The sequence below is a fragment of the Aphanomyces invadans genome (assembly GCF_000520115.1).
Source record: "Aphanomyces invadans strain NJM9701 unplaced genomic scaffold supercont1.81, whole genome shotgun sequence".
Lineage (NCBI taxonomy): Eukaryota > Oomycota > Saprolegniomycetes > Saprolegniales > Verrucalvaceae > Aphanomyces > Aphanomyces invadans.
In genome coordinates, this window is record NW_008580226.1 from 50,547 (window position 1) to 66,425 (window position 15,879).

The 15,879-nt window shown below is 57.3% G+C and overlaps 4 protein-coding genes across 5 annotated transcripts; 3 read left to right on the forward strand and 1 right to left on the reverse strand.

The window, feature by feature from the left end:
• Positions 1 to 233: 233 nt before the first annotated feature.
• H310_14688 (hypothetical protein) lies at positions 234 to 709 on the forward strand (the record flags this gene model as incomplete). The annotated part of the gene is made up of 2 exons (XM_008882591.1): positions 234 to 240; positions 339 to 709. The coding sequence occupies 2 exons, from the start codon at positions 234 to 236 to the stop codon at positions 707 to 709; spliced, it is 378 nt and encodes a 125-aa protein (XP_008880813.1).
• Positions 710 to 986: 277 nt separating this feature from the next.
• H310_14689 (hypothetical protein) lies at positions 987 to 9,663 on the forward strand (the record flags this gene model as incomplete). Its single annotated transcript, XM_008882592.1, has 32 exons — positions 987 to 1,142; positions 1,197 to 1,259; positions 1,319 to 1,377; positions 1,443 to 1,495; positions 1,554 to 1,816; positions 1,915 to 2,114; positions 2,168 to 2,460; positions 2,570 to 2,787; positions 2,847 to 3,000; positions 3,065 to 3,232; positions 3,307 to 3,454; positions 3,499 to 3,848; positions 3,920 to 4,032; positions 4,087 to 4,223; positions 4,286 to 4,440; positions 4,497 to 4,660; positions 4,736 to 4,891; positions 4,988 to 5,242; positions 5,301 to 5,447; positions 5,511 to 5,795; positions 5,847 to 6,235; positions 6,285 to 6,526; positions 6,617 to 6,744; positions 6,805 to 6,978; positions 7,031 to 7,171; positions 7,219 to 7,419; positions 7,479 to 7,710; positions 7,754 to 7,882; positions 7,935 to 8,181; positions 8,232 to 8,561; positions 8,615 to 8,922; positions 8,970 to 9,663. The coding sequence occupies 32 exons, from the start codon at positions 987 to 989 to the stop codon at positions 9,293 to 9,295; spliced, it is 6,384 nt and encodes a 2,127-aa protein (XP_008880814.1). The 3' UTR covers positions 9,296 to 9,663.
• Positions 9,367 to 11,582, reverse strand: H310_14690 (hypothetical protein). The gene is made up of 10 exons (XM_008882593.1): positions 11,483 to 11,582; positions 11,170 to 11,435; positions 10,958 to 11,113; positions 10,726 to 10,884; positions 10,446 to 10,576; positions 10,267 to 10,390; positions 10,075 to 10,170; positions 9,759 to 9,986; positions 9,602 to 9,663; positions 9,367 to 9,549 (listed from the first exon to the last, which is right to left on the reverse strand). The coding sequence occupies exons 1-10, from the start codon at positions 11,565 to 11,567 to the stop codon at positions 9,414 to 9,416; spliced, it is 1,443 nt and encodes a 480-aa protein (XP_008880815.1). The 5' UTR covers positions 11,568 to 11,582; the 3' UTR covers positions 9,367 to 9,413.
• Positions 11,583 to 12,090: 508 nt separating this feature from the next.
• On the forward strand, positions 12,091 to 14,427 carry H310_14691. 2 transcript variants are annotated; one of them, XM_008882594.1, is made up of 9 exons: positions 12,091 to 12,533; positions 12,586 to 12,653; positions 12,720 to 12,823; positions 12,884 to 12,994; positions 13,196 to 13,266; positions 13,468 to 13,672; positions 13,733 to 13,915; positions 13,954 to 14,028; positions 14,084 to 14,427. In XM_008882594.1, the coding sequence occupies exons 1-8, from the start codon at positions 12,112 to 12,114 to the stop codon at positions 14,002 to 14,004; spliced, it is 1,215 nt and encodes a 404-aa protein (XP_008880816.1). In that variant the 5' UTR covers positions 12,091 to 12,111; the 3' UTR covers positions 14,005 to 14,028; positions 14,084 to 14,427. The 2 variants fall into 2 exon arrangements, with proteins under 2 accessions (XP_008880816.1, XP_008880817.1); XM_008882595.1 differs by having other exon boundaries at positions 13,954 to 14,427.
• Positions 14,428 to 15,879: the final 1,452 nt, after the last annotated feature.

The window sequence follows — 15,879 nt, forward strand, 5'->3', positions numbered from 1 at the left end:
AACGACGGCCCCGACGACGGCCGCTCCTGCGACGACCTCGCCGCCCACCACGTCAAATCCACAAACAGAACCCCCATCGACAACGACAACCCCTCCCACGACGGCATCCCTTCCATCGACCTCCATCACAACAACGACGGAAGCCCCGTACACAATAGCACCGGAAACAACTTCGCCTCCAACCACATCCAGCCCCATCACATTGCCGGCGACAACGGAAGCTCCCTCCACTGATGGACCGTTCACAGAAGAACCGTCGACTGGCGCGCCGCTCACGGATCTCCCACACACGGACATTGCAACTACGAGTCCATTGTCGACGACGTCGGGTGACGAAGTCAAGCCGTCGACTCCTGACGTGAATGCAGAGACAGCTCCCGAGGACCCACCTGCTTCGACAGCCCCCCGCTTGAGTCTCCCGCCTTCGAGCCAGCAAGAACCGACGACGGAAGTGCCTCAGCAAGTGAACGACATCTCCGTGAAAGCCACGTCGGACGGATCGTCCATGTCGGCGAGCATGATCATCATGGTGTCGTGCATCGGGATGGCCGGGGTCGTCGCCATGGCGTTGGTTGTTGTGGTGTACCGAAAACTGAATCGAGGTCGCGAACGCAAGGACGTGCACCGGCCCGGCAGCATTGTCGTGCTCGGCGAACACGGAACGATCCACACCGCGTTCGACTCGACTCGGTGCTTGCAAGTGCTCTAGCTAGTTTTGGCGTAATGCGAATCGATGTGTACCATATTCAACACAGACACAGAGGATTGGAATCGTGTCTGGTTACCGCCAGCAGCAGTCCAACGGCAGCAGCGCCGCTCACGATGCGCCACGGGCACCTCGTGCAGTTGCTCGAGCGTTGCATTGTCGGTTACACGTGACACTATAATAATAATAAAAACATTCGACCGAATTGTATACAAACAGCAAATGCAATTTCAAACAGCGTTGTTGCAAGTGGATATTCGCGACGACGTTGGCGGCGGGCATGGCCGCGCCACCGACCTTGCTCCTTCGCGACGAAATCGTGTCGACAGTGGCGTCCATCACGTCCAGCGACTACAATTTCCGAGACCACGAGCTCGTCGTGACCAACGGAGCCGTCCTGCAAGTGTACACCGGGCTCGCATCCGACGAAGTGCAAGTACGAGTTGCTCGCAATTGGGACCGAATGCGTCCGTCACGCGGACTGTTGTAGCTGCGGCATACGTGGCACGCTCAAGGCGGTGAAGCGTTTGTCCGGGTGGTGTACGTGGAATGGGTACGACTTGTCGAGAACAGCACGACATTCAGCGGCATGAGGTTACCCATCGATTCCAGACGAATGCGTTCGTGGTGTTTTGCGTCGTGGGTCCTGCTCTTCATCGACGATTGCTCCAGTACGGCTCAAGACATGTTGATCCGATCTCGACATGGAACCATGGGGCTTACGGTCATCGTGCAGACTAGGGGCCGTTGGCTACGCCTTCGACGACCTTGGCGTGTTGTGTCACGAAGGTGTCGCATTCGCCGTCCCTGCCTTCATCCGACCATGGACGTTTTCGTCCCTATGTAGGAACACTGCTGGATGTGGCAATGAACCACAATGTCCACGAGCTCGTCACGACCGATTCCGTCGGGGGCATCCGCATGTGGTCCATTCGTAGCGCCAGCGTGTCGGGTGACGCCGCCCGCCGCGGTGGTGTTCTCAGCAACGGCAGCGGTTTGCATGACGCTGTAGGCAACCAGGGCGGGACAACGGGGGGCACGGCCAGTAGCCCCCCCAAGAAGCTCGAGTGGCATCGATGCCCCACCCGTCTGCATGTGCAAGATGCCAAGGTTGATCTAGATGCGCGGGAGCCACTGCTCGATCGATTGTGTTGGCCCCACGTTGGCTGCGATGAACGGAACGATTCATCTCCGACTCGTTCTCGTAGAACACGACATGGCATGTGCTGTGCGTCGACACACAGCACCAACGAATTGTGGCAGCGTCGAGCTGCGCCATCAAAGTCTTTGACGCGTTATCTGGAGCAGTGCTTGCAAAATGCCGCCACGCAACCAGAGCGCCTGCACCGCACGTTCGACAGCTTGTTTACGTTCCCCACGTGCACCATGTCCTGGCCATTGGCCCGCGGTACTCTCGTTTCGTCGCCCTGTTTGGTCACGGAGTCCATGGCTCTCGTGTAGCGGCGTCGACGTGTGGGATGTGTCGAGTCTCAAGCTAGACCCGACCTATATGGATGTGCATCCGTACCAAAATGCCCATGAACGCGTCGATGGTGGTGGCGCTGACGACGTCATGAGCTGCTGCCTCACGCACACGCCGTCGGCGTATGCAACGAAACCGGGGCTGGCCGCCGTCGTCATTCTCACTGCCTCGTCCAAAGTCATGGTCGTTCCATGCGGAGAGCTGGATCGACATGCCATCATCCCACCGCTGTCGTTTCAGCTGAAGTCGTTGCAGTTGCCGATGGATGCAGGTACGACTCAACTCGTCCGGTCCAGGCCGGCGGTGCCCTTCGGACGGCGGTCCTGCAAGGGCGAGGCAGGCTCGAGTGCGATAGCCCACGGAGATTCTTATGTGCGTAGTCGCGGATGCATGGGCCATGCCCCCGCCCAGCCTGGCCCCTCCGACGAGGGACGGCACGGCGGGCTTTGTTTTTGCCAATGCCCAGTACTCGGCGCGCGATTTTGTGATACTTGTGCAAACCCACCCTGACGGAAGTTGCATTCGCGTCGTGGAAGTCCTCTCGGCGCGGTCCACGTCCCGCATGCTGACTTCGTCGTCCAAGTTGTTCAGCCTTCGGGTAGAAGCCACAATTGGGGCTCGCAGTCGTCGCGGCTGACGCTCATCCATCGATGCTAGGAAATTTCGTTCACACTGCCGTCGCCGCCCCAGCGCGGCCACGTTCCACGTCGAGGGTACTCTCTCTTTGGAGGAACTGCAGTCGCCAAGTCGGTGCAACTTTTCGAAGACGTCGCGCTGCCGGTGTGCCAACTGGCCCTTCCCCGCCATGAAGGTACCTTCGACATGCGTATTTGGCACGCGCTTCGGGGCTAGCGGGAGTCCACATGTCGCCGTAGGAGTCGATTATCATGGGCTGGACACAAACGGAGCCGCGCCCGACCCGGTCCTTTGCTTTCTCGAGTACTCGGCATACCTGGCAAAAGTCATCGTCGGGTGGTCGGACGGCGTCCTCGACTTGTTTTCGCTCAACGGACAGCGGTGGCGCTTGCTCAAGCGGCCTTCAGGTACGCCACCCACTCTCTCTAAACGGAATGGCGGGGGGGAGAGCGCGTGTCAACGGTGACGGCGTCATGCGTAGGAGTCATGGCCGATTGTGTGGGCACGGTGCAGCTACCCAACGCGGTTGTGGCGCTGGTGGCTGGGGACGCCGACGGATTGCTCGACACTTGGTTTATCGAGCCGCATGCCTCGACATTCTGCGGCAGCATCGCGGCACACTCCGAACCGTAGGTTCATGGACCGCGTTGCAACTGACGGAATGTGTGGCTAGCATTGTGTCCATTCAAGTCCCGGCGGCACTGTCGTATCCCGACAGCGATAGCAACGAGAGCGGCATCGCACCGAGGTCTCCGGCGTCCCAGGCCACGCCATGTCGACCGTGCATGGTTACGACAGCATTTGACGGGCAAATCAAGGTTTGGGAATGGATGGTGGAGGCTCCGATATCTGCAGTCGACGGCACCCACATGGACACCACGCGGTGGCGCCTCGCCGGGCTCTTCAAAACCCACTCGATCCATGTGTCCGTCGCAAAACTCGTGAACGGAAGCCACTTGTGTTGCGGGTGCGAAACTGGCGCCGTCGAGTTGTGGGCGCTGCCACGGCGTTCCAGCAAAGGCGGTGAGTTTTCACGCCGGGCTCAATCTGTCCACCGCATGATTCGCTTGGCACAACTAACGCATGGATCGTAGCAACCAGTCTCGGCACGTCCAAGAAAGCCGTCCTGTTCTGTCCGGCGGCCCACTGCAGCGCTGTCTCGGATGTAGCGGTGTACCGCAGCGACGGTTCGACTGGCGATCCTGACGTACGTTTGTGCCACAGCGTCCGGGTCGGCTCACCACCATCACGGTGGCTGTAGTTTACGCTTGTGGCCACGATGGCTCGGGACCACACGATCCTGTTTTGGTACTTTGTCGGGGACATCTGCGTGCCATTTCGACGCAGTCTCCTCAGCGCCAACCCTTGTGGAGGGTATTTCTCCACGGCCGCGACTCCGTACGCCGCACGTGTCTCGCTCGACGACCCCTGGAGACTCATTGTGGCCCTCGTGCGGCTAGGAATGCACTGAGTTTTCTCTGCTGCGTTGGCACCGGTGTCGATCGCGTCCTCGTCCTGCCTCGACTACAGCGACAAATTCTCGCGCTCGTGGTCGAGGCTGCCAACCACCACTTGTTGCGACCTCCGCCCGACCCGTCCTCGCCTGGCACAATATGTACGTTCATGCGGATCGATGTGAGATCGGAGCGAGCCAACCAATTGGAGGTCTAGGCAACGAAGAGGGATACCCACCGATGGACATCCCTGTGCAACTGACGATGCCTACCGTGCATATGCACGTGATGCCAAGCGACGAGGTGGCGGAAGCAGTCGCTCGCTTGTCCCCTGGGTCGCCCCAGCGCCACCACCAGAGTCACCCCCCGACTCGGCACTCGGTACGGCATCCTCTTGGAATTGCCCATTTCGTGTAAGGAGTGACAGACCTGACTGCCCTCGCTCGTGCACACCAGACGTTCGTCAACTTATCGCATGAACAAGACGTGCTGGCGGTGCCAATGCACATGAGCGAGTCGACACCCGCGACTCCTTCCGACGGGAGTGGCCATCCCAACGGCATGGCCGCCCAAGTCGACTCGCCGCCACCCGGCTGGGCGCTCCATGGCCAGGTAGGAGGCTACGTTTTCATGTGCCCTTTGGTGCTTTCGCGGGGAATTGGAGACGCTGCTGGACGGGTTCGTTAGAGTGTTTTGACCGGCTTCTAGTACATTCGACGTAAGTCGACGCCACTACAAATGACGGTGGTGCCTCGAGCATACCGAGACATATCGAAGCGCACGAACGCTCCACGCGTGTATCGGCAGCCCCCGCCGTCGACGAGGAACGTCCGCGAGGTTCGGCCACTTCGTGCTGGCATTGTGTCTGCCTTCGGGATCCTCTCGTCCAGCGAAGACGACCAGCACAACGTGCCATCGCCGCCTCGCCTCCAGCAGCGCCGGCACGCCGTTTTGGCCCCCAAGGTTTCTCGAATGCGCAGCCTGTCGCCGGGTATGCTTCAACTTTTCGTGGTGGGCATAGGCTTCGGGGGGTGTTGCAGATAAAGGAGCCGACTACAGTGCCAAGATGGCCAAGAATGTGCATGTGGTCGAGCTGGCAACGCGCCCCGCATCGAATCCTCGAGCTCCCCTCTTTTGGCTCGACGCTCACGGCGATCGCCCGTCCACGGTATGGCCTCCTTCGCGGGATCTCAACGAGCCCCTTTGTGGTTGCTTTAATCTGTTTTTGCAGAGCCAGACCGGTGCTGCCGACGTCAACTCGTCGCAAGGTCCCCACCACGATGCCGCCAACGAGTTTGATGTGGACTCGCTCTTCATTCCATGGGACGATCTGTCCCCCGCCCAGCAGTTTGTCGAGATTCAAGCGAGTTTGATGACGACCGCAGTCCGACACCTCTGCGCGGATGCTGGCCTGGACTTGCCGCCGTCCTGTTTTGATCTCGACATGCCGTCGAATGTCCCCGACAAAGTCCTGTACCACAAGTACACGTTTTGGTACGCGCGGAAGTCGCCGCAGGTACGGGAGTCGCTCGAATATGTGGTGGTGGCTCAGCGTGTTGGTTCACAGGCGCGGTCGACGTTTCTCCGCCAAGAGCTGCTCTTTGCGACGGAAGACCCCCACGTCGTCGAAAGTGCACTCAGCCACGGCATTGCGATCCCCAAACGAACAGACCGCGACAGCGTCAACAGCTCCAGCCCCATGTTTTACCGGTGGTGCCGGTACGTGGCATGGTATTGCCGCGGGTTTGTCCTCCAGCACCACCACCTGGACGCGCTTGGGGCCGTGGATTTCTCGGCAACTCCGCACTACTCCCAGCGTTTGGTCGATCGCACGGTGCTGTTGCAGAATCGATTGCGCGAGGTCGATGTCGCGCTGCAGAGCTTTGCCAAGCTCCAGGCGAAAGAGATCGCCAAGCAGCAGACGATCCTGAACGCCGCCGCGATCATGTTGAACAAGTCAGTGCGGCCATCGATGGCCCGATACAGGCCATGACAGTCTGTGTAGGCTCAACAAAGCGACGGCCGTGAAACCCGTCCTGCCGCCGGAATTGAGATCGCTCGACGTCGACTTTTTCAAAGCCATTGCTCTGCCCAACGGACAAGCCGTCGACTTTGTGCCGTGGGAGTCGCTCACGTTGATGGAGCAACAGAAGGAGCTCGCGGTCGCCATGCATGACGGTGTTGTGCGTTGGCAAGCGATGAAGGCGCATATTTCCATGCCGCACCTGGCGTCGGCGATTGTGTCGGGTAAGGGATATGCTATTCGAGGAACCAGCGTCGACAACTTTCCTTGTCGGGTGTTTCTGCGGCGCATCCCTTACACGCTCTTGGTTCTAGATGATGTGGACGAAATCCAATTGACAAACCAGTGCGCGGCCTTTATCACGTGGTGGTCGACGCCCCACAACGCAGCGCGGATCCAATTTCTCAAAGCAGAAGCCCACGAAGCCGCCAAGAACGCGTCGGTACACTCCTTGTCTTGGATCGAACACCCACTTCGCTTGATGGTCGCGACGGCATCGTAGGTGCAAGCGGCTGCATCGCAGGCGGGTGTCGACTTGGCCTTCCATGATGCCATTCGCATGTTTACGCACCGTCACCACGAGCCGTCGCCGTCGCCGTCCAGCGCCTACCACGACTGGTACTTTGGCGTGACGCACGCCGCCGAGTCGGCACGCGTTGCCTTTCTCAAGCAAAAGGTAGCAGCCACTGGACACGCACGACTTGATCGAGCTCACGTGGACGTCGTAGATGATGATGCTGCAGCGGCAAAAACGATTTGAGCTGGTGCTCGAGTTGGGGCGGCTCCCACCCCCCGTGCTGTATGTCATGACGCCAACGCCGTTGATCTCGCACGACACCGACATCGTGCCGGCGGTAGCGGCGGTCGAGGTGGGTGCCCAGGACGACGTACATCGGCATCTCCAACGGTTGGACAGGTCGAGCTAGGCGCGGACGACGGAGTGGCCGGTGAGGGCGGTGTGCACGCAAGTGCGCAAAGTCCAACGGCGGTCGGCGTCGATGCGGACGCTTTGGAGCGGGAGAAGGCGCTGAGAGAGCAGTGGGAAGCAGCTCAGTTGGTGTGGAACCGCAGGCAAATGGAAAGCGAAGATGACGCAGCGCGTGTGATGCGTCTCATGGTTGGCATCCAACCCGTTCACACCGATATCTTCATAGTGATCTCTTCACACCTCGATAGGACGACGACGATGTCGGTGACGACGAGGCCCCGAGCCCCCGTGAGCGCCCCGAGCGGGACTACACTATCTCGTACTTTTTCAACACGATGCCAGGCCCGAGGGAGGCCGCGGCCGTGGCGGCCACCGGATGGGCGTCTGGCTGTGGGCTGGACAACGGCGACGAAGAGGTCGAAGAGCGTGAGATACGGGAAGCGGAGCGCCTTCGCCAACTTGAGCTGGACGCGCTTGACCGTGAGCAATGAACGGTCGACGTCGGCTCAACACGACGCAATAGGTGCTCGAATTGCCGAAGAGGAGCGAGTGGCGGCGCTACTGTTGGCAGAACAGCTTCGGGAAGATGAGCGAAAGGCGCAGAAGCGAGCGCGTCAAGTCGAAGTCAAGCGGATTCTGACGTGGCAGCGAGGTAGCGGGCCACCACTCACACGACGAAGTTGACTGCATCATCCGCACTGTAGATGAGGCGATGCGTCGAGAAGCTGAAGCGAGCCAGAAACGCATGGAGCTGGACAGCGCTGCGATGGCGCACGAAGAAATACATTCGCGGCAGGCGTGGCTCCAACTCGAGCAAGCGCGGCAGCACATGGCAACGATGGACTTGGAATCGGCCGAGTGGGCCAAACAACGCCAGGAGCAACAGCAGCAACGGGTGGCCAGGCTCGCCAGTGACCGGCGGAACATGTTGCGCGAAGATGGGCGGTCGCGGTACGCTCACGACTGCCAACATGTGCGAACCAAATGGATGAATTGGATAGAGATGCTGCCGAGTACGCCGACGAAGCAGCCCGCCAGGCTGCCGACAAGGAAGCGTTTTTGCGCGAGTTGTACACGCCATTCGATCCGTTCTTCCCTGACACTGACTGCCGCCGATGCCTTCGAACGTCATCGTCAACGATGCGCCCGACCGCCGGCCACGACCACCGCCGGCCCATGACGCAGCATGCTGCGAGCAAGCTCGTTTCAGGGCACTACGCCGTGCCTTTCTACAGTGCCATCGAGCTGTCATCTCCAGAGACCGAAGTCTACCAAGCCCAGCCGTCGCAAAAGTTTCAAGCGCTGTTGGGGCTGTCCGTTCAGTATCGCAGGTGGGTTCCGTGCGCATTTTCATGACCCGAGTTCAAGGGCTGGTGGTGGGTAGACCACCTACATCGCATAGTCAAAACGTCGCCGCGTCGTTGGAGACGCTCTCAAGGGCCCGGTCGGTTCCCGGCCTTCCCCGACCCCACAGCATGGGCGACGTGCCGATCCCGTTCGTTGGGTCGAGTCGACGTCCCCCGTCACGCAGCTCGAGGCCGCGAACACAACCGTTCGCGGCGGCGTTCCCAAGCGACTCTATCGATTCCGTGCCATCCCGTCGATCGAAAAAACACCGGCGGCGCATTCTCGCGGAGGCGACGCAGTTGACCCCGTTATCCCCCCATCTCTCGCTCCACAACAACCAACAAGGTATTCCTTCATTCGGGAGGGCGGCTCGCTTCAGCCATTTTCACTAGAGTCAGCCCCACCGACGCATACACGCACGATCACCCGTCTTCGTCAGCCCGTCCAGGACCAGGCGGCCATGTATCGCCAATTGAGTGTGCCGCCGCCATTTTTCCGAGGCAACATGGCAGTGGTCGGTCAAAAGCCAACTACCGCCCCCAGTGCCAACGGCGGAAGCTGCAAAACGAACGACACCACGACGGCCGCGCCGCTGCTTGTGATCGTCCCTCACGGTACACCGCTTTCCGCCACGCAGCCCCGAATCATCGATCCCCCGACCACTCGCCACTCGGAAGACTATGGCTTTGGTCGCCCTGACCACGACGACAAGCAGTAGGTGGGGTGGTATTTGCAAAACGTTTTGAGAGCGGCAGACAGCAAATGGCGGCGAATTCGGACAACGCAAAGCAAGGGATAAGCAAAGCAAGGGATAAGAGTGAAAGGTGCGATATCGTCTACGGTTTAGCTGCCGACGACGCTTGAAATTCCTCTCGACCTCGCTTGACACAGTCCTGGAATCGCTTCTTGATCAACTTGTCATCTGGCGCGAGCTGCATTGCCGCCCACATCGCGCACGCCGCGTCTTCGTAACTGAATGGCACAACTGTGAGTACTTGGAGGCTGAGCCAAGATGAATTCGTACCGCTTCAGCGCTTCCAGGCATTGGCCTTCGCGGAATAGCGCCTTGGGCCAGTCGGGCTTGAGCTACAGAGCACCGCCATTTCGTCAGGTTGGTGCAATGCTGTCATCAAGGCATGGCCAGTGTCGCAATGGCATGGCATCGTTGTCACCCCACGCACCGCTTTCGAAATGCGCACGTCGCGCAAGGCATCTTGAGCACGGTTGGCTGCCAACAGCGCGGCGCATCGGTTGCTGTACAGGAACGGGTCCCGTGGGGCCAACGCAATTGCTTGTGTGTACAACGCAATCGACTCGACATATTTCTTTTGGACAAACAGCTTGTTGCCTTCGTCTTTCAGCGCCGTCGCGTTCGCTTGCGCAGACGCGTCGACTTCAATTGCTTCTGGCTATCATGCACAATCCCCCTCAGCGACACCACGAGGACCCCAAGGACGCCACACGATCAAATGAATCGATCGAGATAGGAACACGAACCATCTCGACAGGCTCATCCACAATGTCGGACGGCGTCGGCGCTTGGTCTTTGTCACTCTTGGGGGCTTTGATCGGTTCCGCCGACTCGGTGGCAACCTACATCCCCGTGCTTCCCATCAACGAAATCTCAACGAATGGATGCCATCGAGACTACGACGGCTCGCTCGGTGGCGCCCGACGTATTATACGTACTCGAGCTTGTTCGGTCGCGATCAACTCGGCCGTGTCGCGCGACTCAAAGCCCGCGGTGAGAGGCTTCAAAATCGCAACGACCTCGTTGTGGCCAAGCCCTGCTGCCAACTGCAACGGAGTGACTCTACCCGACCGTCAGTTAGCTCGATGGGACGCTGAAAAATGACCGGAAGGCGTACCCGGCGTCGGTGCGTTGGTTGGCAATTTGTTTCGTCTCGTCGGCCCGCACGTCCAACATGATCGACACAACATCGGCAAACCCCGTTTCGGCCGCCACGTGCAAGGGGGTCACCCCAGGCATAATGCAAATCTACGACCAGGCCATCGTCGCTTGAGAAATCGAGTCAAAGCAGACAACTCGATGGAACACAAGTCGAAAGCGGTCGATGCATGTCGGGCTGGACAGAAACACACACACGTCGCAAGCCCTTCGGCACCAGCATAAGGCCGACGTAGTACCTGCATGTCGGCGCCGTGACGAAGCAGGTTGGTGACAACGTGGGGTTTGCGCATCAAAGTGGCCAAGAGCAGTGGCGTGATCCCATGATCGTTTCGAGTGTTGACGTCTGCGCCAGCTTCGACGAGGGCGTCCACGGCCTTGTCGTGTCCTTCGCTGACCTGCACGATGGGAATTCCATATCACGATGAGGTCCATGGCATGGGCCTAGTCTGGTGGGCACTGAAGCCGTACCGCAATGTGCAAAGGCGTGCCGTTCTTGGTCGACGCGTTCAAGTTGGCTCCGCGGTCCAAAAGGGCTTTAATGGCGCGGACAGACCCGTGGGCGGCTGCTTCATGCAAACAGGACGTCCCGTTCGACTCGACGATGTTCGGGTTAGCACCTGCGTCCTATTCACGGCGGTGACCGACGACACAACGAGCTGCATCGTGTGTGCAGGACGCACCAGCAGCACTTTGGCGGACGCGAATTCGTTGGACTTGATAGCATACAACAAGGGCGTGCGGCCGTCTTCGTCGACGGCGTTCAATGCACCTGGTGCGTGTTCCAAGATGTACGCGATCACCTTGCGACGACCGTTGAGTGCAGCGAAATGGATTGCAGACCGCTTGTGCGCATCCTTAAAGTCCGTCAAGATATCTTCGACCGACACGTTGGCCGTCGAGTCCAAGATGGCGCGGATGGAGGCTTCCAGCTCGTTCACGTCACCATCTACTCCACGACGGTTAAGCGCATGAAGTGGACCCGGTGTCACACACCGTTGGCACTGGTGAGCAAACGCTGGATGACCTTCTTCTGCTGATGGAATTGCTTGGCACCCTTCTCCTTCTCCGTTGTCGTCATCCTGGATGCGTGCGCAGTTCAAACTGCCATGCCCATTAATTGGACGGCAAATATGGTCGGATAACGTATCCGGAGATCAAGGGAGAGCATTTGATTGGCTAACTATGTCATGGGCGACGTCGGATTGGTCCATTTCAGCCAGTATCTGCATTTATCCGGATAAACGTGCGAATTCCGGGTAATCTGTCGGAACATGTCAACTGGAGCCTTCATGAACGACCTGCAAGAATCTCATTCTACATCCACCGCAAAGGCCTCAGGGGGCTGTAAGTGGCTCGTGTAGGCTCCATACGTTAGGCACATGCCGAACTTGAATCGTGATGAAAGCGTTTGCATGCCGAGAGCTGTCACAACCGCAATCAAGTTGGCTATTTAAAATGATGGCTGTTTCAATGGCGGGACGACTTTTAAAATACTAAACCCTGCAATACAACTATTTCTATTCATTAAAACGTTACTATGTCACTGTCAAATTTTCGTCGGTCTTTGTCCAGCGTATTTAAAATGAACATTTTTCCAGCAACTGCAACGTTGCAACACACCGATGCACCCGAGGCGGGAAGGATGGAAGCGGCTTGGTCTGTCGATGGATCAGAACCAAGAGAGACGGCGACAGGACGCCATGGAGAGACAAAAGCAAGCACGGCGTGACCTTACGATGCACGTGCGTTCATTGGCGCTGCCAAGTGTCGACAGCGAGCTCGAGGACTTGACGGCCACGATGATGGACGCCGAGATGGAGGTTTCCATGGCGGCGTCCAAAAGTCGCAAGAAAACGCGCGAAGACAGAGTGAAAGCCCGCCGCAGTCACTATTCGAACCAGTTGATGCACCCCGAATGGATGGTCGACATTCCCTCGACGCTCGTGCATGCATCGGTGTCGTCGTCTCGGCAGCGAGAGTTTGATGACGGTTGGCTCGTCCTTCCGCGTCCAGACGGCAAGCGATGCCTCGTAATTGCTTCCAAGTACAATGAATCGTCTCTCTTGACGAGGCACTGATCTATTCGCGGCTTGTAGTGGCAGTACGGTCGCCCGCACCGTGAGTGGCAGTGTTTTGAAGAAATTTCCATCAGCTCTGCCATGCGGTACGTCTGCCGTCGCATCCCCGTCGCTTCACTCAAGGAGCACGTGCCGTCGCGGATCGGTCGTAGGCTCGCGCAAAACAAACGCCGGCCAAGACCAGTACTGCGTCCTCGATTGTATTTTCCACGAAGCGAGTGAGACATTTTGCGTCCTCGACGTCATGTGCTGGAAGGTACTTGGCAGCTCTTTGTTACTTGGTAGTTCTTCGTGACTTATGGACTGCATGAACTAGGGCTACTTGTTGTACGACTGCACGGTTGATTTCCGCCAGTACTGGCTGCGGGACAAGCTGGCTGAAACCACCGCTGCCACCATCACGAATGCAAACCCATATGCGTTTGAGGTGAGGGACGTGTGCGCAGTTCTTTTGTGTGTGGTGCAGAGTCATGCTTAAGGACATTTCGATCCTTCCACGATGCCGTGTGCAGCTTGCATCTACTTGTACTGCCCAAGGCAGTCCGCCTGGCACTGTGGCGTTGGAGGTTGGATTTTGCGACTTTGCCATCGAAACCCATTCAATTTATTACTGACATGCAAATCATAGCCAGTGCCGTCGTACGACTGCACGGTCGACGGGCTCATCGCGGCGCACGCGACGACATTCTCCTTTACAAAGTACGTTGGTTCGCCCACGCGAATCTTGAACGTGATGGGCTGAAGCGAGTGTGACGGCGGCATGGCGCATCGTTCGCCAGAGCCAGGCACACATCGTGGCGTGTTCGTTTCTGCGTGTGCAACCGGGTGGTCTGTGCGCACGCGCCTGTGGAGTCTGATCTCGTGATTTGATGGGACGATTCTCACGTCAACGTGGCACAGGGACGGCTTGTTGTTTTACTGCAAAGCTGGCATGTACACCCCCGGGCTCACGCCGCTTGTGCTGCTCTGGCGGGATGCCGACACAAGTCAATACGAGAACCAACTCTCGGTCGTTCTGGAAGTTGACGACGATGGTCTGGCATGTGCAACGAGCGACCACGTTGTCATGTATACATTTACGCCGGAGCAAGCCAAGGCGGAAGAAGTAGGTGGAAAACGTGGTATGTGTGGAGGTTCTTGACCCCGGTGGGTGTCGTGGGGTCAGGTTGTGGCCGGCGACTTGGTGCGCGTGTCGGTCGAATCGATTGAATGGGGCGGAGATGGCGACGTTGAGGTGACAGGCGCTGTGTTCCAAAAGCGATGCTCGCCGCAACGAGGCGTTGCCGACAGCTGGACCAAGTTGGCCCATGTCGGCCAAACGTCCTGCTCGTTCGAAATGTTACTCTCGGTACGACGGGCATTGAAACGTGAGCTCATGCCGCTTAGGTGCTGCGAGAGGACGGCCACGTTGACAACGCCATCGGGCAAGTCGAGTAGGGCGACCCACTGTGTGGATGCAGGGTATGGCAATCACGTTGAACGATGCCGTTGAATGTGTTCGCGATGGCTGATCCAGGCATTGGAAATCCGTTCCCTGGACGTGAATCGTGCGAACCTCCTGCCGCATGCTGCAACGATTCTCTCCGTCGCGACTTGGATTCGTGTGCCTCGTTTCATCAACACGATCCACTCCACAATGTCTCGACCGTTGCCTCGTTCGCCGTAGCCACCCATATGGCCATTACCCCCAGCATCGCCGCGTTCGTAGACATGGAGCAAGGGGATTTATACAATTGATGCAGATGCCACGAGACCTCATCTTCCGTACATGTTGCTGCCATGGCGAGCCAACTCCAACATACGCGATGGTGAATTCTTTCCTGTCCCCGACAACGTTTTTGCATAGACAGTGTGAGGTCGTATTTATATGGGGTTTTGTATGCTTTAACATGACCTGCATGACTGTATAATTAAATACCTTCGAAATTCGATGACCTTCCTGAAATTCACCTTGTCAAGGACGAGCTTAGTTAATATTTATTCTGGTTACCCAATAACTTGTACAAATTCTATATTACGAATTAATTAATCAAAATATATTATCAAAATAGAAATATATTGAAATATTGTCTATTTTGGATTATAAAGGTTTTCGAGTACCTCACTGCATGACATCTTCGACCAACTCTTAGCCTGCAGTTGGCACTAGAATTTATGGAATCTACTCTTACAACATGGACCAAACTGCGCAGGAGTGCTTCGACTTCGTGAAGCAAGCCTACATGTGGTAAAGAAGGTAATGGGCGGGTACATGGAGTGAGTGAGGCAAGGTTACTGCTGCTACACCCTCACCAATCAGGACAAACCATACGCACCGCAATCCACACATGCGCGATGTAATCGACCGCGTCCAAGAATGTGTGCGGGTCCGACGCGCCTCACGTGCACGCACTACTGCCGTTGACATGTTAGCCTTACTTTGCGAACAAGACGTGATCACAGTGGACCTTAGAAACCAGACCCATGATGAGTCGACACTGCGGTCTGTCCAACGCTTCTCTTAAGGGTTACAAGCGTGAAAGTCGTTCCGGGTCTTCTGCGTACCAACTCTCCATGAAGAACGCGCTAGCACGCGACGAGAACGTTGCCAAGATGCATCCAGTGTGTCGTGTACACTGATACGTCGCGCATGCACCACCACTACAAGCGTCACAAAGACAGTCTTTACGGTCCCAACTACTTTAAAGGCATTCCAACGTAAGAGAAACACAATAGGGCCGCGGTATTGTTGTATTGTCGGCATCCTCGACGCACCAGGCATGCACTGCAAGTTACTGGGTCTGGAAACTTTACCGGAGGGACAACCAAGGCGAAGGAGCCCAACGATTATCACGGTATGTTCAACCATGAATACTGCGTGACGTGGTTCGGGCGCCTTCTCGACAAGTTGGACACGCTTGGTGTGTCGACTGCTTGGATTGTCATGGACCGCGTTTGCCAAATCGACACCTCGGGAAATCAAAGGATAAAGGTACAGCAACGACGGAAAAATTCACCCAGTGGTACTACCTTGTTGTCTTGAAATTTGTATTGGAAATATATTAATTGGTGATGGTTTTTGATCGTGATTAACAAATTGTTCGCCAAACTTGCTACTGTTGTTTGATTGGACTAAATAAACCCGTTTTCGACAACTACGAGATGAAACTATGGATTACACGACGAAATTCAATTACTGTGAAGAGTAATTACTGTGGAACGCAATTACTGTGAGACGAAATGTTGCGCAAGTTAAGGGGCATTGGGGGCACCAGGGATTGCCTTCACAAATGAACGGCGGATCAGTGAAGTTGGCAACTCTTCCCACGCTGC